The sequence below is a fragment of the Scylla paramamosain genome, chromosome 9 (assembly GCF_035594125.1).
Source record: "Scylla paramamosain isolate STU-SP2022 chromosome 9, ASM3559412v1, whole genome shotgun sequence".
Classification (NCBI taxonomy): domain Eukaryota; kingdom Metazoa; phylum Arthropoda; class Malacostraca; order Decapoda; family Portunidae; genus Scylla; species Scylla paramamosain.
The window spans coordinates 6934241-6955374 of NC_087159.1; the positions used below are offsets into that span (position 1 = coordinate 6934241).

General features: G+C 42.7%; 2 protein-coding genes across 3 annotated transcripts; one reads left to right on the top strand and one right to left on the bottom strand.

The window, feature by feature from the left end:
* Positions 1-388: 388 nt before the first annotated feature.
* On the bottom strand, positions 389-13194 carry LOC135103482 (integrator complex subunit 1-like). Its single transcript, XM_064009820.1, has 8 exons — positions 12849-13194; positions 12416-12591; positions 8392-11664; positions 7811-7981; positions 7348-7473; positions 7010-7111; positions 6762-6881; positions 389-2665 (listed from the first exon to the last, which is right to left on the bottom strand). The coding sequence occupies exons 1-8, from the start codon at positions 12994-12996 to the stop codon at positions 491-493; spliced, it is 6291 nt and encodes a 2096-aa protein (XP_063865890.1). The 5' UTR covers positions 12997-13194; the 3' UTR covers positions 389-490.
* A 449-nt stretch (positions 13195-13643) lies between these two features.
* Positions 13644-20223, top strand: LOC135103489 (dnaJ homolog subfamily C member 28-like). 2 transcript variants are annotated; one of them, XM_064009844.1, is made up of 9 exons: positions 13680-13779; positions 14325-14372; positions 14546-14658; positions 15504-15635; positions 16081-16230; positions 18245-18453; positions 18851-18995; positions 19210-19347; positions 19841-20223. In XM_064009844.1, exons 3-9 carry the CDS (start codon positions 14551-14553, stop codon positions 20111-20113), a joined length of 1155 nt encoding a protein of 384 aa, XP_063865914.1. In that variant the 5' UTR covers positions 13680-13779; positions 14325-14372; positions 14546-14550; the 3' UTR covers positions 20114-20223. The 2 variants fall into 2 exon arrangements, with proteins under 2 accessions (XP_063865913.1, XP_063865914.1); XM_064009843.1 differs by lacking the exon at positions 14325-14372 and having other exon boundaries at positions 13644-13779.
* The last annotated feature ends 911 nt before the right edge of the window (positions 20224-21134 follow it).

Consider the following 21134-nt stretch of genomic DNA (forward strand, 5'->3'; position numbering starts at 1 on the left):
GAATGAGAGAGGAGAAACTGCAACAAGGAAGAGTGATTGTGCATGATAGAGGTGAATGAAGAGCAAGAGTGGTAAGCGCACAAAAATGACACAGTCACGTCAACCCTTGGAAGGGGATGTGTATGCATTTGGTATGGCTGTATGGATCCAGTTATGATGCCATGCACACACAATCCAACTATGGTCTCAGGATTAGAGTTGTGTGTGGGGTAAGGAACAATCTCATTATGAAGGAGCTATTCCTGGAGCAAGGACACTATCATTATTTGCATTTTTGGTGATTTAATTCCCTGTAATTTAAGTTATTTCTGTTCATTTTCTATAATGCTTAGTTTATTTGATCCATGTGGTAAGAAAGAAAGTTCCTTGTAAGGATTAAACATATAAATTGTACATTTTGTACAGTTTACTCATGATGAACTTTCAGGTACACCTTATTTTATAATCCAGTAATATACTTGTAATACATCTGCACCCAATGTATGCAGAACTATGCCCCTGTGTGAAGATGGAGGAGAGTCAGGGCCTCACTCAGGTAGGTAGTTGAGCAGGATGATGCAGAAAGAGTGGCAACAAAGGCAGCAGTCAGTAGATCAACTGCTTGATCTTGTAGGAGGAGAATTACCTCAGGCAGATGTTCAAGAGCAGCCTCCACTACTGCACTGTCCTCATGCTTGAGGGAAGCCATGACTGCCTGACCCACCAAACCTCCAAGGGCAGGTCGCTGGTGCAGCAGGCGGGCCACCAGGTCCCAACACACAAGGCGCACCTCACGGCTGTTGCTCACCATGCCCTCACAGAAAGTGTGGGTAAATGAAGGCAGGGCTGCATTTACCCACCGATCAGGCAAGTCAATCACTTTCTTCAGAATGTCTAATCGTGCCTCAGGCAATCCTGTGGTCTCCAACCGAGCCTGCAGCTCTCCCACTTGAGCCATAACCCATGGAGGAGCCAGAGGTCCCTGTGGTACTCCTGAGGATAAAACAGGATCAGACCCACATTGCTGGGTCTGCGAGGACTCCTTGGGACGGTCCATGCCCCTAGCTGCAGCAATGGCAGCAAGGGAACGTACAGCAGGTATGTCTGTGTGGTGAGCTTGAAGAGTTGCCAACAAGCTAGAATGGGTGCAAAGATAGGTACCTGCTGGTCCACCTTGATAGCCAACCCATTCCATCATCAGGTGAGAGAAGCGCACCAGTAGGTGATCTAATTCATGGGTGCGGCTGTGTGTTTTGAATAGTGCCATGAAACTGTCAAGAGTTGCAGTGAGGGCTGAGAGGTGCTGAGCTGCAAACAGATGCGGCTGTAACAACTCCAACACCCCTAGCACCATTGAAAAAAGCTCAAGGTGATTGCTGTTTCGCAGGACATTGAGATTCAAGTGGTGGGTGCCCTTCAGAGAGGCAGCCAGTAATGGCAGATGACGTAACACCAGCAGTGGGTGGGAGGCTGCTTGTTTTCTCACTGCTGCCTCCAAGTCACACATACGACGTCGAAAGTCCTGATCTGGTCGAGGGGCAGCCAACATCGTCAGGAGTTTATGGATGACAACATCAGCTCGACTCTCCTGTGCCTGCCCTCCAGAAGCTCCTGCAGCCACTATCCTGCTTATGGCTCCTGTTGGCAGGTGTGATATTATCCGTGGCATTCTCAAGTAAAGGTGATACAACAAGTGTCCAGCTGCCTGACTACTCCCCTCTGTCCCTTGTGAAGCTTGCTCAAGGTGCTCTGCCAAAGCTTGCAATAGAGCTGGATTGTCAGTGAGAATATGAAGGAGCAGAGGGAGGTGTGTGTCAAGTGACTCTGGGCCTCTGTTGGCTGCAAAAGCTACTTCACATTCACTCATCATGTACTTGGAGAGATGCACCACCTCTGAAGAGCTGAAGGAGAGTTGACTCTCTTGGGGTGCATGTCTGGGTGTGCGGCGCTCACGGCCCTGCCACAGCTTGGGCACATGTAGCACAGCCCACACAAAATTCAGTACTGATGCTGGGTCCAAGTTAGGACTAAAGTCATGCAAGAGAGTACGAACACAATGCTCAAGTGTATCCCATCTTGCTTGATGTATAAAAGCAGCCAGAAGGCAAGCCTGACTGTACCCACCTTCCTTCCTCTCTTCAGTGCCTCGCTTTCTAAAAAGGAGTGCTTGTTGCAGGCAGTCTGAACCTTTTAATTCTGGGTCCAAAACTTGTAGCCAATCCAGCAAGAGGGCTGTAGGGGTGCCTGTACTCACTGCAGTACCCATTTCCTGCTTCATAGACACTCCTGATAACAGCAGTTGAGACAGTGCCCCAGTAACGGAGGTAACATCACGGCTCCACATGGCACGTTCCACAGTGCGACGGATCTCCTTCTCCAAGTCACAAGGCTTAGTGGCAGCAAGATGTTTCAAGACTGTCTCTGTTGATGACGTATCAATTTCAGCCTCAGCTTCCTTCTTGATTTCCTTACAAGGTACCTCTTCTACATTGAATGACCTGAGAACTTTGGTGAGTGGAGACACCCTGTCTGAGGTCTTGTGTAAGATGATTGACACAAGCTGGCAAGTTAGGCCATATAAATTTTCACATCCCCTCTTGTTGTTTAGGTTCTTGAGCAGGCGGAAGAGTGCTGCAGAGTGGATGTAGTGGTCATGGAGTCCTGCTAAAAAGCTGGGAGCATGAACCTGCAGAAAGTGAAAAATCATATAACATGCATACACATATGTACCCTTACTATAATTTTGTTCTTTGGTAACTAAATTAAACCTTCTGTGATTTATGTAATTCAAGATTATGATCTGGGATGGACCCAAAATTATTGTAATTTTAAGTTAAAGTAATGTATGTTGTTGTGATCAATAAAATTATCTATAAAAAAAAAATTGTGCACACACACACACACACACACTGCACATAAAGATATTGTCACAAATATTGCATCTTTAATCTTGAGACAAATAACTAGAAATACTTTGACATCATCAGTAATGGAACCATTTTTTTTTCTTTTTATGTAGGAAGGACACTGGCCAAGGGCATTAAAAATCCAATAAAAAAAAAAATGCCCACTGAAATGCCAGTCCCATAAAAGGGTCAAAAATTGATAAGTGTCTTGAAACTTCCCTCTTGAAGGAATTCAAGTCATAAGGAGGTGGAAATACAGAAGCAGGCAGGGAGTTCCTGAGTTTACCAGAGAAAGGGATGAATGATTGAGAATGCTGGTTAACTCTTGCATTAGAGAGGTGGACAGAATAGGGGTGAGAAAAGAAGAAAGTCTTGTGCAGCGAGGCCGCGGGAGGAGTGGAGGCATGCAGTTAGCAAGATCAGAAGAGCAGTTAGCATGAAAATAGCGGTAGAAGACGGCTAGAGATGCAACATTGCGGTGGTGAGAGAGAAGCTTAAGACAGTCAGTTAGAGGAGAGGAGTTGACGAGACGAAAGGCTTTTGATTCCACCCTATCTAGAAAAGCAGTATGAGTGGAACCCCCCCAGACATGTGAAGCATACTCCATACATGGACGGATAAGGCTCTTGTACAGAGTTAGCAGCTGGGGGGGTGAGAAAACTGGCGGAGACATCTTAGAACGCCTAACTTCATAGAAGCTGTTTTAGCTAGAGATGAGATGTGAAGTTTCCAGTTCAGATTATAAGTAAAGGACAGATCGAGGATGTTCAGTGTAGAAGACGGGGACAGTTGAGCGTCATTGAAGAAGAGGGGATAGTTGTCTGGAAGGTTGTGTCGAGTTGATAGATGGAGGAATTGAGTTTTTGAGGCATTGAACAATACCAAGTTTGCTCTGCCCCAATCAGAAATTTTAGAAAGATCAGAAGTCAAGCGTTCTGTGGCTTCCCTGCGTGAAATGTTTACCTCCTGAAGGGTTGGACGTCTATGAAAAGACGTGAAAAAGTGCAGGGTGGTATCATCAGCATAGGAGTGGATAGGACAAGAAGTTTGGTTTAGATCATTAATGAATAATAAGAAGAGAGTGGGTGACAGGACAGAACCCTGAGGAACACCACTGTTAATAGATTTAGGAGAACAGTGACCATCTACCACAGCAGCAATAGAACAGTCAGAAAGGAAACTCGAGATGAAGCTACAGAGAGAAGGATAGAAGCTGTAGGAGGGTAGTTTGGAAATCAAAGCTTTGTGCCAGACTATCAAAAGCTTTTGATATGTCCAAGGCAACAGCAAAAGTTTCACCAAAATCTCTTAGAGGATGACCAAGACTCAGTAAGGAAAGCCAGAAGATCACCAGTAGAGCGGCCTTGACGGAACCCATATTGACGATCAGATAGAAGATTGTGAAGTGATAGATGTTTAAGAATCTTCCTGTTGAGGATAGATTCAAAAACTTTAGATAGGCAGGAAATAAAAGCAATAGGATGGTAGTTTGAGGGATTAGAACGGTCACCCTTTTTAGGAACAGGTTGAATGTAGGCAAACTTCCAGCAAGAAGGAAAGGTAGATGTTGACAGAGAGAGCTGAAAGAGTTTGACTAGGCAAGGTGCAAGCACAGAGGCACAGTTTTGGAGAACAATAGGAGGGACCCCATCAGGTCCATAAGCCTTCCGAGGGTTTAGGCCAGTGAGGGCATGGAAAACATCATTGCCAAGAATTTTAATAGGTGGCATGAAGTAGTCAGAGGGTGGAGGAGAGGGAGGAACAAGTCCAGAATCGTCCAAGGTAGAATTTTTAGCAAAGGTTTGAGTGAAGAGTTCAGCTTTAGAAATAGATGTGATAGCAGTGGTGCCATCTGGTTGAAACGGGAGAGAAAGAAGAAGAAGCAAAGTTATTGGAGATATTTTTGGCTAGATGCCATTAGTCAGGAGGGGAGTTAGATCTTGAAAGGTTTTGACACTTTCTGTTAATGAAGGAGTTTTTGGCTAGTTGGAGAACAGACTTGGCATGGTTCCGGGCAGAAATATAAAGTGCATGAGATTCTGGTGATGGAAGGCTTAAGTACCTTCTGTGGGCAACCTCTCTATCATGTATAGCACAAGAATAAGCTGTGTTAAACCAAGGTTTAGATTAGAAGGTTTAGGATGAGAAAATGAGTGAGGAATGTACGCCTCCATGCCAGACACTATCACCTCTGTTATGCGCTCAGCACACAAAGACGGGTCTCTGACATGGAAGCAGTAGTCATTCCAAGGAAAATCCGCAAAATACCTACACAGGTCCCCCCCAACTAGCAGAGGCAAAACGCCAGGGGCACCTTCGCTTAGGGGGATCCTGAGGAGGGATTGGAGTGATAGGACAAGATACAGATATGAGATTGTGATCAGAGGAACCCAACGGAGAAGAGAGGGTGACAGCATAAGCAGAAGGATTAGAGGTCAGGAAAAGGTCAAGAATGTTGGGCGTATCTCCAAGACGGTCAGGAATACAACTAGGGTGTTGCACCAATTGCTCTAGGTCGTGGAGGATAGCAAAGTTGTAGGCTAGTTCACCAGGATGGTCAGTGAAGGGAGAGGAAAGCCAAAGCTGGTGGTGAACATTGAAGTCTCCAAGAATGGAGATCTCTGCAAAAGGGAAGAGGGTCAGAATGTGCTCCACTTTGGAAGTTAAGTAGTCAAAGAATTTCTTATAGTCAGAGGAGTTAGGTGAGAGGTATACAGCACAGATAAATTTAGTTTGAGAGTGACTCTGTAGTCGTAGCCAGATGGTGGAAAACTCGGACGATTCAAGAGCGTGGGCAAGAGAGCAGGCTAAGTCACTGCGCACATAAACGCAGCATCCAGCTTTGGATTGAAAATGAGGATAGAGAAAGTAGGAGGGAACAGAAAAGGGGCTACTGTCAGTTGCCTCAGACACCTGAGTTTCAGTGAGGAAAAGAAAATGAGGTTTAGAAGAGGAGAGGTGGTGTTCTACAGATTGAAAATTAGATCTTTAGACTGCAAATGTTACAGAAGTTAATGAAGAAAAAGTTGAGGGGGGGGGTGTCAAGACACTTAGGGTTGTCGACAGAAAGGCAGTCCAACCTGGGGACATTTATGGTCCCCTCCCCAGATGGGGACTCCGAGGCTGGTGTAGGAGTTGCCATTATGATCTTAAAATTTTTGAGTGAAGGGTGTGTGTGTTATTAGGTGCTTGTAGTTTTGTGTGGAGGAAGAAGGTTGTCTTTAGAGGGCAGGCTGTGACTGCCCCCTTGTGTTGTGAGACACAAAGGGAAACATTTAGTGAGGTCACAGCTGGGTTTAATGATAAATTCACAGCACCCCCTGAACAGTGCTTTAGACCTCACTGTGGGTAATTATCGTTTCAGCAGGTGTCTACTGCCCCCTCCTCATGGTACAAACTGATGCAGTAGTCAGGCATGAGGCACATCACTAGGACACATTATTACCATACAATCCCAGAAAAAGAGAGTAGTATCATTTGGATACATTTGCCCTACACCTATAGGTAATGCAAGACTAATAAAGACTTGCTTAGTCCAAAATGTGGATATTCTGGCTTAAATGAAGAACTCCTGAATTATGGATCTTGAATGGCACAGCATTGATGAGATTACGGTATGTATAACTCTCTGGCCCTCCCATCTATCATATCCTCCACCTCAAAATCTCCCACTGCATCCTCCATGGCAATTACTTGTATCGCCTTCAGTGCTCGTCTTAACCTTTTATCTTTGTTTTCACTACTCCTCTTCATCCCTCAAATTATTGAGATAACACAGACCTTATTTCAGTTCAAAATGTTATCACAGCATTGATATTTCCTGTGGTTGTGTCAAATGAACATTTGTATGTGTAACTTCCTGAGGTAAGCACGTACCACACTGTGCACTATAGCACTCAAGCTGCTCAGGAACTCCTTGATGTATGGAGCTTCAGGATCACATCGGCTGATCTCTTTGCTGAAATGTCTTTGCAGGACTCTCATGGTATCTTGTACCTGCATGGAAGATATTTTGTAAACACCGAGGCAGTTCTAAGAAAGCAACTTATTAAAATACTTCAAAATTGTACTGACATTATTAAATATAAATCCACCAATATGTCAGACCAAGTGTTGTTACTTGCCTGTTTTTTGTGGTCCCGGTGAAGCCCTTCTTTGGTGAAACACTGGAGCACAAATGACTGTACCTCACTTTTGCTCAACTCTGTCTGTTGTGACTGTGACACCTGCAAGACATTTTCACAAAATCAAACACTCTGAGAGACACTCCAAGAGTGTCTCCTAAGAGGGTGGCTATGACAGAAGAGCCTCCCTATCCACACATATGCTTCTTGCTTGTTCAAGTACCTGACCTCTACCAACACTTTTTTCACACATATACTCCTTTATCCTAATACTATGAAAATATACTAAACTTTGCAAATAATTCATGCACCACACTGGAGTGACAGCCAATGTTCACCTCGAGAGGAGTGATGAGTGGTGAGATGTGAGGCGGCTGCTCCCCTCCGGTGGCGTCCAGGTCGTCCCGCTCTCCAAGTGTGGCAGCAAAGGCATGGCCACCCTGAGCTCCCCGCTGATGCTGGACCTGTAAGAAAAAACTCCAGTACATTTTTTTCTATTAAGTACCAAATAAAATTTATGATATATTTGTTTTAAGTCTGTGCTTCATGGCCTGTATGCCAAAACACTTTACTCTCATCACAACTACTTCCATAGTCCACAGAAATTATTAGCTGGGTTTTCAAGGGTGTTTCTCCTATCAATGATGTAAAAAGCATAAAAACCATAAAACTAAAAACTTGTGTAACTTCTTTTAAAAACAGCTGGGGATGCAACATAAGTGTTTCAGAATATGGTCCTACATGGGATACTGTATTTTTCACTCTCTTATTCAAGAAACACAGCACATGGTGTCTGCTCACCTCTACCAGCTGAGCCATGTATGTCTTGTGGCTCTTGTCCAGGACTGCTGCTGCTACTGCTTCATCATTTGTGTTGACAGCCATGTCCAAGGCACACAACAACTTGGTCATGCTGCCCACCGGGATGCCAAATGACTGGATGAACAAAACTAGCTGTGATGGCTCCAGGTCCTAAAAGAAAAGATATGTACATAGAATATGATTATGGATGTATCATAATGTACATAGAATATGATCATGGATGTATCATAATATATTATAGTCCTTTAAGTAAGGCACATATCCCTATAATCAGGTAAAAATTTTAAGACATTTTTTTCACATTTTTTAACTGAGGTCTGGGTGCATAAAATTTTTATTTTTTTTATTTTTGTAATTTAGAATTTTCCACTAAGATTACAGAATCTTGAATAATGAATTCATAAAGCTTGTCTTTTTTGTGTCTTTATGTCAAAACAAGTCAAAGCATATATTATGTGACTAAAAATTACATATTACATGGCTATTTAATGATTAACTACACTACGATCCCAGGCTATGGCATAACTGGAGGATTAAATGACAGAGAACACACAACTAACCTTGAGAGCAGCATCCACCAGCTGCGGCACTGTTGACCTGATCATCTTCAGCTTGAGCCAATCAGGAAGAAGAAGAGCCTCTTCTGAAGTATCCACTAAGAAGGCCTGAGGCATTTCTTCCTGCTCAGGGAACCATGTTAAGAGGAGTTCATGGAAGAGATCGTGGCTGTTGTCTGGGCCATGAGTCAGTAGAATGACCATGGCATGCACCACAAGGATGTGCATGACGGCCTGTTCACCTGTGGCCCACTGCACCCGCACCTGGTCCTGGCTCTCAGACCAGCTGAAGGACTCCCGCGGGGGCACCCGCACCCCTCGCATGTAGTTGATGAAGATGATGAGCAGAGCTTTAAGTGTGCTGTGACAGTGTGGAAATGGCTGGCTAGGGCGGTCTGGGGCAGGAAGGATGGCAGATATCATGGTGCAGCGCTCCACAATTAGCTGAGCCATGTCCTGCACCAGCTCTGCCTGGTCTTGCAGAGGGTCATTTTTGGTGTGTGTAGCCAAGAAGCGTATGTAGGCACTGACAGCATGGGGGTCTGTCTCTATTTGGCAAGCAGCACGCAGAGCCTGGCTGGCCACACCCTGCACTAGGTCAAATCCTGGAAGATTAGGAAGGTGCTGGAGGAGCCATGCATGTGGGGCATGGGCATCCCCTTCTCCAGTATCCATGGGGTCCCCCAAGGGAGCCACCACCAGCTGAAGGCCTCGCACTGCTTGTGTGCGCGCTGCTGCCTGCTGTGAACTCAACCGCCGCAAGAAATATTCCAGAATCTCTACACTAACCCCATCTTCTTGGCGGGGAGCACGCAGCAAGGAGCGTAGATGCTGCAATAACTGGTGGTGACGAGCAGCTCCTTCTCCTGCTCCAACTCCACCTCCTGCTTCACTTAGTAGAAATTCACACAAGCACTGGACAGGCAGCACAGAAAAGGCACCTTCACTGCTCTGCACTAACTCAGCCAGCCATGGCATGCTCTGTGATGCCCCCTGACGCTGAATGATGTCAACCAGAAAGTCTGGGTTTCTGCTGCGACACAGGAGGTGACCAACCTTATGGGATGTGTTGAGGGTTTTGAGCTGATCCAGGACAATAGGAGGAGGCTTTCTGGCAGGGCCATTTGGGTCAAGAGTAATCAGCTGACTTAGCAATAAACTGTTTTGTTCAGTTATAGTCTTTTGAGCAAGGTGAGACTCAAAGTCCAGAATTTGTTGCCGTTCCAAGGCACACAGATGGAGCTCCTGTGCTGTCATCTCATCACCTTTCTCCCCAGATGCCAGGGTAGGGGGAGGGAACACAAAGGAGTTTGTGATGCACATCTCCATCAATGTGCGAAGGGTTGGATAGGACTCCCAAGCTACCAGGCCAAACACTGTTGGATTGTGGGCTGTTATAAGCAGCAACATGATCCAGGACTTCCAATAAAGATTAGCAATTGCTGTTTTGGGTGGTCTGTATCCCTGTGGTAAGGGGGAGTTTTCTGGAGGTATATATGGACACAAATTGAAGATGAGTTCCACCACTTTTGTGTCATCCACATGCAACACTTCAATATCATCACTATGCAGGGCAGCAGCTCTCTTAATGATTTTATCTACCAGCTCTATGAGATCTTGTGGCTTGATCCACTGATCCTTCATCACCGCCATCATCAGCAATCTCGTCAGGGTTTCCTGCTTGACAGGAATCTCTGATGTGAGACGGAAGTACAGTGGGCGGTCATTCTCAGTGGGCCAGTTGTCCTTGACATAATAAACCTCAGCCTGCTCAAACATAAGCAGTTTGTGGAGGCAGCGAGTAAATTCCTCCTTGCTGGGGCTGTAGCACTTGGGAACCACCTTGTACAGCCAGTGGAGGGCATCACGTTGAATGCAGGCTACCAGCTCTTGGTACCTTCGCACAGACTCCAACTCTCTGGGCTCCCCTCGATAGAGCTGGCCTCCACTCTCCCGCACCTGAGGCGAGATGGCCACAAACATGGTCAGCACAATGAGATCTGTTACGCTGTGAAACATTCGCTCTTTAAATTCAAAGGATTCACGGAAAGCAGCATCTTTGCGGTCCTTCATCAAGCCTTGACAGAATTTCTGGAATTGCATATCATGTCTGAGGGCACGAACAATCTCTCTCAGGAGAGCTCGTAAAGCCCGTAGGTAATCTTCTCGATTGCACAACAACTCCTGAAATTCCTCAGCCAAAATTATGGCTGCATGTTCTGGTGCAAACTGGAAAATAACAGAAAGTATGGACATGTTGCTGGGATTTCTGGCCTGGGAGAGTTCATTGTAGAGTGTGTGTTTCATCACCGAAGGGATGTTGTCAGGATGGGCGGCCAGCAATTCCTTAAGACACGACATGTACTGATTAATGAGAGGTTTGTGCTTCAGACGGATCCGAATAATGTGGCTAATGCATTCCACATCCAACTGAGAGTGAGTGTTGCAGTTCAGGCACAGGGACATAAGAAGCTCTGTGGCTGGACGTTGCAGCTTGGCACTTTGCAACCATTGCTCCAGACGAGGAGCCACTTGCCGCCTCACCTCTACGATGCCACACACTGATGACAAGAAACGAATGAAGTTCCTTGTCACCGTATCAGGACTCTGGTGACGCACCCCCAACTGATGCTGCACAGCCTCCATAACCATCTCCTCCACTTCTGAGGCCAGGGCAGCATAGCGATTGGCAACACTCACATCTAGACTCTCTTTACACTCCAGGGAAAGCTCAGAGTCTCCATCTCCTGAATCACCACCACCACCAGAGCCTCCAGACACAGGTGGAGAGGGACAGTCCTGTCTGCTGCCCATCCCAACATCTGGGTATAGCAAACTCTTAGGAGGTAACTTTGTCTTGAAGGCTGTGGCAATGTTGTCTACAAATCCCCTGCAGTCATCATGATCTACCCACAGCCTCTCACCCAATGAATCTTCAATGTATACACGCACAAAGATATCTGGCCATGCCCTCTCATCCTGGAAAGCAGCCAGAAGAATGTTTGCAGCAAGAACTGACACGGCAGCATTCCCTTTAGACTTGTAGGTCATAGAGTGATCCCGTTTCAACAGGGAACAAAAAGCTTCCACCACCATCTCTGATTTGCTGAAGAGATGTGGCTTCACTTTTGCAAGGTACATGAGGGAAAAACACAGCAGGTTGTCAGGCTTTGTGCGGTGAGAGCGGAGAGTCTTCACAGCCCCACACAGGTACATCTCTGCTCCTTCGTAATCCTCTCCAGCCTCTATAAATGGGATCAAGTCATTGGGATCCACCTGGTGAAGGAAGATTGGTCTACATAAGTAAAATGTAATTATTCATAGGACTACAGGGGCCCAAAAAATACATAGTTACAATAGATTCTGTAATATCGTATGAAAAAGAATGTATGCACACACTGAAGTACACTACCAAGCACAATGCTTTGTTCACAGGAACATAGCAAATATATTCTAGTATAACACTGAGTACTCAAGTTTATTATAATAATCTTAGCAATCAACTTCAACAGTGTTGCTGCCTACAGAAGAATGACTCCTGAATTAATTCCTTCTCTTTTCTCTTCTATGAGTTTGTTTCATACATTGAACACTATTTTCAAGAACATATACAGTTAATCAAAACAGTAATTCCTTTCTATAGTAAGACAACACAATCATCACACTGTCTATTAACAGCCCAAGATTCAAAACATCAGATGTACACTTGAAGTAGATATCTACTGCTGAAGTTCAGGGAAAGCTGGTGTATGTAGGGAAATAAACTCCTTTAATTGTTTGCATACACTTCTAAGTCTCCTTATACAGCCAGCTTCCACTCAATCCCTTGCATCAATCAACCAGAGATGTACCCTCTCTTTATTAAGGCATATATGTACCATTTTTATCAGTTATTCTGAAGCTATCAACAGTCTTTATTTTCTAAACAATTATATTCCTTTTACAGTTTTGTACCTAAGAAAAAACTGTGACAAAACAGTGCATAATTCTTATCAATAGAACAGCAGAGTTTTCATTCAATCCTTACCTCAGTGGCTACATTCTCCCATTCCTCACTGAGAAGGTTCACCATGTCCCCACTGCCCTGTTTGGCAACACCAGTGCGCCCAGCTCCGGACGCAGCCCCGAATCCTGGCTTGGTCTTTTTGGCCAATAATGCCGAGCTTCCACACCCTCCATCTCGTCCTCTCTCACCAGGAGCACCTGTACAAACCAAGAAGTCAGTGTGAAACATATATATATATACATTTTTTTCTCATACAGGAAGAATGGCATACAAGACATATCGGTCAGGAGCAGCTGTTCTGCACATTAACCCAATAATTTACTGTTAAAGTAGGAAAAGCAAAGTTTACGGTAGGTTAAGCTAAAGTAATAATAAGATAATAAAATGTGGCCTATTTTCTTGTAGCTACTTGCACATAGCGGCAATGAACCAAACCTTTATTCTGAATACCGACCTGCAGTCTTCCCGGTGACGAAGGAGGAGCCGTGGCCCGCAGTCTTGTCTATCTGGGCGTCACTGCGGCCTGACTTGGTGCCCAAGGTGATTAGGTTCCCAGGCGGGACGTTCTTGGGTTTGGCGCCGCGAGGACCTTTCCGCTCCATTATCACTTTAATACCTGCTGCTTGCCTAATCAACAACTGGTGTCACATCTCACTACTCCACTGCACTCACTTCATCTCCTTATGGAAGTGGAAATACCAAGTTAAACACGGCACCCACAGAAGGAAGAGTTTGTTGACAAACTCGTGTCACCTTCCCTTGGGTTGCTGTGAAGCTTTCGCAACGGTACGCCTCTCCTTCTCCGCCTCCTCCTCCTTTATTATCTGATTATCCCTTTGTATGTTTAATTCATTAGTTAGTTGGTTGGTTAGTTAGTTAGTTAGTTAGTTAAATAGTTGTTTTGTTAGTGAGTGAGTGAGTTAGTTATTTAGGTACGTACGCGGATAGGTAAGTAGATAAATATATAAATATATATTTTTATCCTTCTTTTCAGACCTACAGTATTCTCAGAGCGGTCTACTTGTCACCTTATTATTTCACCTCATCCCCCTCAATTTTTCTTCACTACCTATCATCATCCTATTGAGAGAGAGAGAGAGAGAGAGAGAGAGAGAGAGAGAGAGCGTATGTAATGATCTAATCTTACTTTTGGGTTGTCGTATTTATTATCCCAATATGACAAAACTAAAGCATTCTTACTCGATTTTCATATTCCATCATATGAATTTGATCAAAAATAGTTGTATTATTTGCACACGTTTTGCTCATTGCCCTGATACAAAATTATTTCACAACGTAAGATAACTAAGATTTTCACTTCCGCTCAAGCAACAACAAATGTAGGGAACGAGGGGCTACTGTTGCCTTTTATTGGTCTTTTAAAGGTGAGAATAGGTTTGTCAAGGGAAGTGTGGCCTCTAATAGTATGACTCTTTCCTCCAGTCAGTCTGATCTAGCGCCTGTTGCAGGAGTTTTTTTATGTTAAAGTACAGAAATAGGTGAGTGTCTTGGAAGGGAATCAAGAATGATGAAATTCCACTTCTCGCCTGGTGATAAGCGAAATATCAAGAGGTTTGGTTTCAGATCGCCTGGACATTTCCTCTCGATATTTCATCCCCTATAAGGATAAAGATGTTCAGCTGGGGAACATGTCAAAGGGTGGATGGGAGACTTGTTCTAGGAAGAAAAGTCCCAACATTCCTGATAAGCAATGCCAGAAATTATATTTTGATAGTCCCAATTATTGGTCACTATTGGTGGTACTAATTACGAAGACCAACATTTTCAGTTCTGAGTTATTTCCTATTGAGAAATTTTACAAAGAGTATTAGAGTAATGGCGCTCTTTTGTAACATTAGCAGGGCTGTGTTTTCAGTTGTTTGGCTCGAGATTCTCTAATTATCTTTTTTAATGTTTTTTTTTTTTTCAGATTCCACAGTGTATCCTTATCCACTCATACAAACTTCTATTAAACAGGGTGGAATCAGAAACCTTTTGGGTCATCATGAACTGGAATGTTGGAGCAATGAAATACTTTCTTGGAATTTTTATCATGACTGGAGGAGCATACATTATAAATGAACCACTAAAATAGCTTAAGAAAACTGCTACAATTTTGCCTTTTGTTATGACAGACAATCTTTGTTGCAGGATTGATGCTGCACTCCCCAGGAAGCCTTGTGTGGCGGGTGGTGCGACTACATGGACAGAGAGTGAGCTGGCGCACCACTAGGAATGTCCACTCCCGCCACACTGCTTATCTAGTCAGTGCTAGTCAGGGTTGTTCATGTACAGCTCTCATTACTATTATTTATTTTTTTATTTATTTTTACATAATGTACAGATTACCAGTCATTCACTTCCTCACATACTCATCTCATTGAGGATTATCTCATATCTAAGGGAAGTTTCAGCCCTTCTCTGTGCAGTGTTTACTGGCAGTCTGAGAACTGTACCTTTAGAAATACTGAAATAGAAACTAGAGCACTCTCTCTCTCTCTCTCTCTCTCTCTCTCTCTCTCTCTCTCTCTCTCTCTCTCTCTCTCTCTCTCTCTCTCTCTCTCTCTCTCTCTCTCTCTCTCTCTCTCTCTCTCTCTCTCTCTCTCTCTCTCTCTCTCTCTCTCTCTCTCTCTCTCTCTCTCTCTCTCTCTCTCTCTCTCTCTCTCTCTCTCTCACTGTTGTATTAATAAACAAGGTACCTGCCCTTGAACATGCCCTGGGTTTTCTATAGTATTAGATTTTACATTAGGTTTAGCATTTTTATAAATGTTTAGTACTGATTTATTTTATCAAGTGTCATATTTTATGGCTGTTTGAGTTGTCACTATCAGGACTGTTGGCATTGCCTTTATGGTATATTTATTTATTTATTTACCTATATTTATTATAATTTTCATAATTATTTTTATTTAATTTTATTCTTCTGCATTAGGGAGGCTCATCAGTATTACATACAAATTTGCAGAGGAAGACAGCTGATTACTGTAGTATTAAGAAGAAAAAATTGTTGTCTGCAAGGATGTATGTATTTGACAATAAAGGAATGACATTTTAAGCTTTATTATGGGCCACAAATTTGTATGAACATTTAAATGATCCCTTTCCTCAGGAGTCACTGCAAGTGCTGGGCCTGCCTGAGGGCAGCGACCAGGCTGCTGTGAGGGAATGCTTCCTTAAACTAGCCAAGAAGCTGCACCCAGACAGTGGGCATCCTGAGGCCAGTGCTGAACAGTTCCAAGTGGTAAGAGCTATTTGCTATCATAGTTTGTGTTAGTTACAATGAAATATCACATGTATGTTAAAAAATTCTTATAATTCCATAACTTTCAGTGGATAAAACTAAAGTTCTCACTATTTGCATGCATAATTTTATTAGATTGTTCATCTGTTTATCTCTCTATGTAAGATTGTTGTTCTCTTGATCTTCCCAAGGATTGGCCATCACTTGAGAGACAACAATATTTATTTCTGTCTTAGCATTTCCTCCATGCATGCTCTAATTTTTTCCATGCCAGGCTAAGACAGTCAGGCCACCATATTGACCTTTTTAGAGATCAAGCAACTGCCAATAAGTGGTGGCCTGTTTATTACAGTAGTGTTGATCTGAGTGTTAGCAGTATACAGTAGCAAGAGCATGCTTCCAATGCATGAATACAAATTTTCATTAAATTTTTCTTCTGTTGCAGGTTGAGAAAGCCTACCGTAGCCTACTGAACAAGTTTAGTGAGGAGCGTGTAGAGCGGCAGTGGTGTGAGGGGGAGTATGGCCTCTACTACAGACATAAGAGGGCAGAGGAGCACTATGAGGAGGAGGAAGAGGAAGAACAGGATATCAAGGTAAGCTTCCTTAACATTCTCTGAGGTGTGTGAAAGAGAAACTGAGAACTATAGAATAAAGACCACTATTCAGATTTTGATAATATGAGAACTAATCTTTTACCAGAATTACTATATCCTGCTCTGCACAAAATGCCTGACAGATTGCTGTATAGATTTGTCTTAGAGGATTATCAGTGTGAGACAAGCCATGAAATTATACAGTTATGGTCTGCTAGAATCGCTTATGAGCTGCCCAGAGCACGTGATTATACTTTCTTACATGATTCAAGATGACCTCCACTTTTCATGCAATCCTTATCTCTATCACTATCATCTAGAGAGCCATCACCATCAGAGTCATCCACAACATCAACAAATTCACTGTTAACTTCACTGAATAGCAAAGATTAAATAAGTAGTAAAAAAAAAAAAATGTCCTGACTCTGTGAGGATACTTGACCCTGTATCTTCTAATGGAATATACCAGACATTCCCTGAAAAATAAATTTTGCCAATACAAGGCAGCTGAGGATATAGGTATCAAAAATCATCATGTGATATTAGAAACCTATTTGTGTATACCACAATAGCATGTGATGTGAATAAACCTTAGAGAGAGAGAGAGAGAGAGAGAGAGAGAGAGAGAGAGAGAGAGAGAGAGAGAGAGAGAGAGAGAGAGAGAGAGAGTGAGTTACAAAAAAAATCATAACAGTTACACCAAAGTTCATTAATTTGCATTTTTCTTTTTTATATTTCAGTAACCTTCATAAGAGATGAATGTGTCATTATAGGTAAACAAAAATAAAATTTTCCTTAACAGTAGAAAACTTAGGGAAGTAATGAAATTTGTTGGTATGGTTATAAACCCTATGCATTGACATATTACTAATATGAAACATTTATTGATTGAGCCAGCAAAATTATGAGAGTTATTGGATATACTTATGCAAGAAGAAAGATGGAGTGGCATCCCAGCAATATTTCTCATACCACATGAATAACAAGACAGTGGCATAACATAATACAGTGTTGGTAGTGTAGCTGCCCGGAGGCAGCTAAAGGATTTTAGACCCACACAGTGATGCGAATCATTTATTGCATTCGGTCAAACCTGAAGGCATACATAATAAACATAAGACATGCGTAGCACTACTAACTATCACATACTGTATCAACATAATGCATCACTAATTATGGATTATGCTAATTAGGACAGTCAACCCCTCGTAATACAGATGTGGAACTCACGTGTTTGGGGTCTTAAGGAGGCCTGTCACTAAGCAACACCTGCATCTGTATTGTAGAGGTCTGATCTTTCCTGGAGTAGTCACACCTTAACTCGTTGGTAGTATAAAGGAATCTGTCCCTCCGGGCTTCGTTCCTGCTGGCCTTCGGCGCTTCACGCCTACCCATCTTACCCTTAGTTCAGCAATAGTTCCCGGGTGACTCATTCCTATATGGAGATCCCTCTGTGTCTTATCTACCCTTTGCCCCATGTCATCAACTTTACCACGTAAACAGAACCCTCACTACCTCTCTGCAGCCAAGCTCTCCACAGCTAGTTCCTCTCACACATCTTCACTACTGTGATTAACTACTATAATGAATTCAGTTTCTATAATCTCTACTCTAATTAACTTAGTTTCCTTAGTGTTACCCATGCTTCATATACTAGTTCACTTCAACTCTCATAACACAGATCATATTATTTAGCATACGCTTGTTCAATAACAACTTCTTTCATCCACTTGGCAGTCTTTCACCTGCTCAGCGGTCTTTCACCCGCTCGGTGGTAACAGGTAGTAGCAAGCAAGTGTGATATTAAAACCAGAGCAATGCTTTTTAAAGAACTTGTTTTGTTTAGTGTCAGTTTGATTCCCCATATTGACAATTTTCTTTATTCCTTCCTTGAAATTCTGAAATGAAATTCTTCCTGAAGGAAAATTTTTTTTCTTTTGAAAATCTCCACTCATTACCCTGCTTTTGTTCTTTATATTACTTGTGAATGATCTTATGTCCCTCCTCTCCCCAGCACACAGCACCCCAACACCGGCAGTACCTCAGCTACGAGGGGATAGGGATGGGGACACCCTCACAGCGGCAGAAGCAGTACGCCAGCTACCAAGCCATGAGGGCAGCAAGCAGTGTGAATGAGTACAAGGTGAAGAAGATCTCAGCCGAGTACCCTGAAACAGCCTTACAGCAGAAAGAGAGAGCTGCTGCCAGGAAGATCAGAACCAGGTGGGAGGGGGGAGTGAAGGTGAGGGAAGGTGATGGAAGTAGATAAGTAATATGGGGAAATATTCCATGCTCTGAAATTTCAAGGAAAAATATATGTGTATTGAGTATATAGTATGTTAAGGTTTAGAAGTCAAGCAAGAAATGTTAATGTATCAGTGAAAATTTTAAATATCCAAACAAAGTTATGCTAACCTTTCAATCAGTTTTCTTTTTTCATTCATGTATATAGCAAATAACACATCTCCAGGAAAGAAAGATGTGTTTGAGATGGTTATTGTGAGAACTCCTATGCAAAAAAATGTGAATTAACAAATAGTACTTTACATAAATCTTTGCTACCAGCCTTGTCACACACATCCAAACCACACCACCATCATGTTCCTGCTGCTGTTTCCAGATATGGCATTGACCGCATGGTGGATGACATGATTCAGGAAGCCATGGCCAAGGGAGAGTTTGACAACCTGTCCAATGCTGGTAAACCCCTCAAGGAGCGGCCCATCAATCCCTATGTGGATACTGTCACACATCGCATCAATGAGGTGTGTGGATTTGCTTTTTTGCATTTACAGAATTGTAATATGCAAGATTTGAATCAAGCTCATGTTTTCCTGTCTTTGTACCTATTTTATTCAATCTAGTCTTAAATTTGTGAATGTTCTTTGCACATACCACCTTTGTGTGTAGATGTGCTTCATTAATTAGTATTTATTTATATTTCATTGTTGTTGGTCATCATGATATTTTGTTTCCCAGGTGCTAATCAACAATGGGTATGCCCCTGAGTGGGTGCTACTGGAGAAAGAGATCAGAGAGGCACGAGAGGACCTGCGGAATTCTCTGAAGATTGTTAGAGAGCAGCTGGGACCCCTTCCCCTCACCAAAGAGGAAGAGGTACATTGTGTCTTTACTTGTTATTTTTTTTTTTTCATGTAGGAAGGACACTGGCCAAGGGCAACAAAAATGAGATCCCTTTATGGACATCTGCATGCACTGACTTGCATATGCTCTCAAAAACTGTGTTATTACGTTTTTAGTTACATACACTGAAATGAATATCAGTCTTGAATCTACTTGTGCATATTTATGAAGAAAGAATGACTGAGTCCTTTTTGTTGTTCATTGAGTATGCTCCATCTTCACATATACAGTATGTCTGAGTCATTATATTAATCTTAAAAGAGGTATTTGCAAAGAGTAATCTCATCTCAGCTCATCCATGATGAATGTTTGAGTGTTTGAGTGCCAGGTGCTTGAAATATGCATGATTTTCATATAATGGTTATAACCAGAGATTGTGCCCACCAGCATGAAGTTGTATGTAGGCAAAAAGTATGGCATATAGTTACTACCTTTAGTCACCCATGCCTTGTTATCTCCCCAACAGAAGAGATGGTCAGTGTGCCAGGAGCTGCTGCAGCCCAAGATAACTGCCTTAAACAAGAAAATTGACAATTACAACCTACTTGTACCTCTCCTTAAGCAGCAGGTGACCCACTTCCCAATGCACCGTGAGGCACACAAAATCCTGACAGAGGGACAGAGCAGGAGCAGAGAGGAGTTGCAGCAAGAAGAGCAGCAACCTAGTGAAGAAAAAGAGAGGCAAAGAATGTTTTCATCAGCATGGAATATATTCAGGTTGTTCAGAATGTATAGGTAGTATTCATTAAAAACTATATTTTAGTGTATCTAACAAGTGAATGGAGCCTTTATATAGTATAAAAATGTGATACTGGTGGAAATTAGCATTAAAATTATATAGCCCACTGATCCCAGAAATTTGAAGTTATTCTCATTCTGGTAGACAATGCAATATGAAATCCTCCTTTTTTATAACGATACAGTATCCTTAGTTAAAGCAGGCCAAGCAGTAAAGAAACACCATTGCTGGTAACCATTGAAATAATCAGAATCAGAGTCAATACAAAACATAATATATAATGTTCTGTAGGCATTCTGCAGCTTGAGGCCATTATTATTATTTTTTTTTATAAAATAAACGAAAATTGGTAAATTTAGTTATTGTATTTGGCTATGGAAGCTTATTAAACCTTGCAATCTGAAACCCTTATAAACCGATCTGCTGGAATGAACCTGCAATGAGTGAATGGACTACAGCAATACGTTGCCTTGCTCAATAAGTCTTGCCAGGCAGATAGATTTGTAGACCATGGGAGGAACCATTAGTATACAGATGTGTATTACAGTATACGTATTATAGAGCTGGGGTTGAATTTTAAATACCTCGCCTCTTAATATCAAATATTTTCGTTAGATTAAGTATGTATAGTGTTTACACACGAGGTGGTACACCTTTCCCTTAGGCAATGCATTTCACTGATCTGTTGCACTATCCTGGAAAAGCATTTGTGCTGAAAGCTGTCTCGATTCACCTGACGTGGCACATGTCCAGACGTAATTTAGAATCGTCTCTCATGAAGCTTTCCGACGCGATAGAAAACTACAATTTTACAGGCGCAAATAAAAGGAGAGACTCTTCAGAAATAACCACAAGTGCTGTCGTGGCCCACTGGCTTGCTTTAATGTTGAAAAAAAAAAAAAACATTGATTATTATGTTAGCACTTTTTTGTGCAGCAATTAGTATGATAATTGAATGCAGTACCGTTCCAATGTTACGATTTCCTGGTGGTCAGCACTGACCAGCGGGATCCGGCTCTGA

Bases quoted from the DNA above. Each gene is read 5' to 3' on its own strand.
- LOC135103482 (XM_064009820.1), bottom strand. From the start codon at position 12,996: ATGGAGCGGAAAGGTCCTCGCGGCGCCAAACCCAAGAACGTCCCGCCT. The intron at 7,982-8,391 runs GTTAGTTGTGTG...CTTTTCTTTTAG, and splicing joins TGGTGGATGCTGCTCTCAAG to GACCTGGAGCCATCACAGCT. The intron at 7,112-7,347 runs GTGAACATTGGC...AATGTCTTGCAG, and splicing joins CACTCATCACTCCTCTCGAG to GTGTCACAGTCACAACAGAC.
- LOC135103489 (XM_064009843.1), top strand. From the start codon at position 14,551: ATGCTGCACTCCCCAGGAAGCCTTGTGTGGCGGGTGGTGCGACTACAT. The intron at 16,231-18,244 runs GTAAGCTTCCTT...TCCTCTCCCCAG, and splicing joins AGGAAGAACAGGATATCAAG to CACACAGCACCCCAACACCG. The intron at 19,348-19,840 runs GTACATTGTGTC...TCTCCCCAACAG, and splicing joins CCCTCACCAAAGAGGAAGAG to AAGAGATGGTCAGTGTGCCA.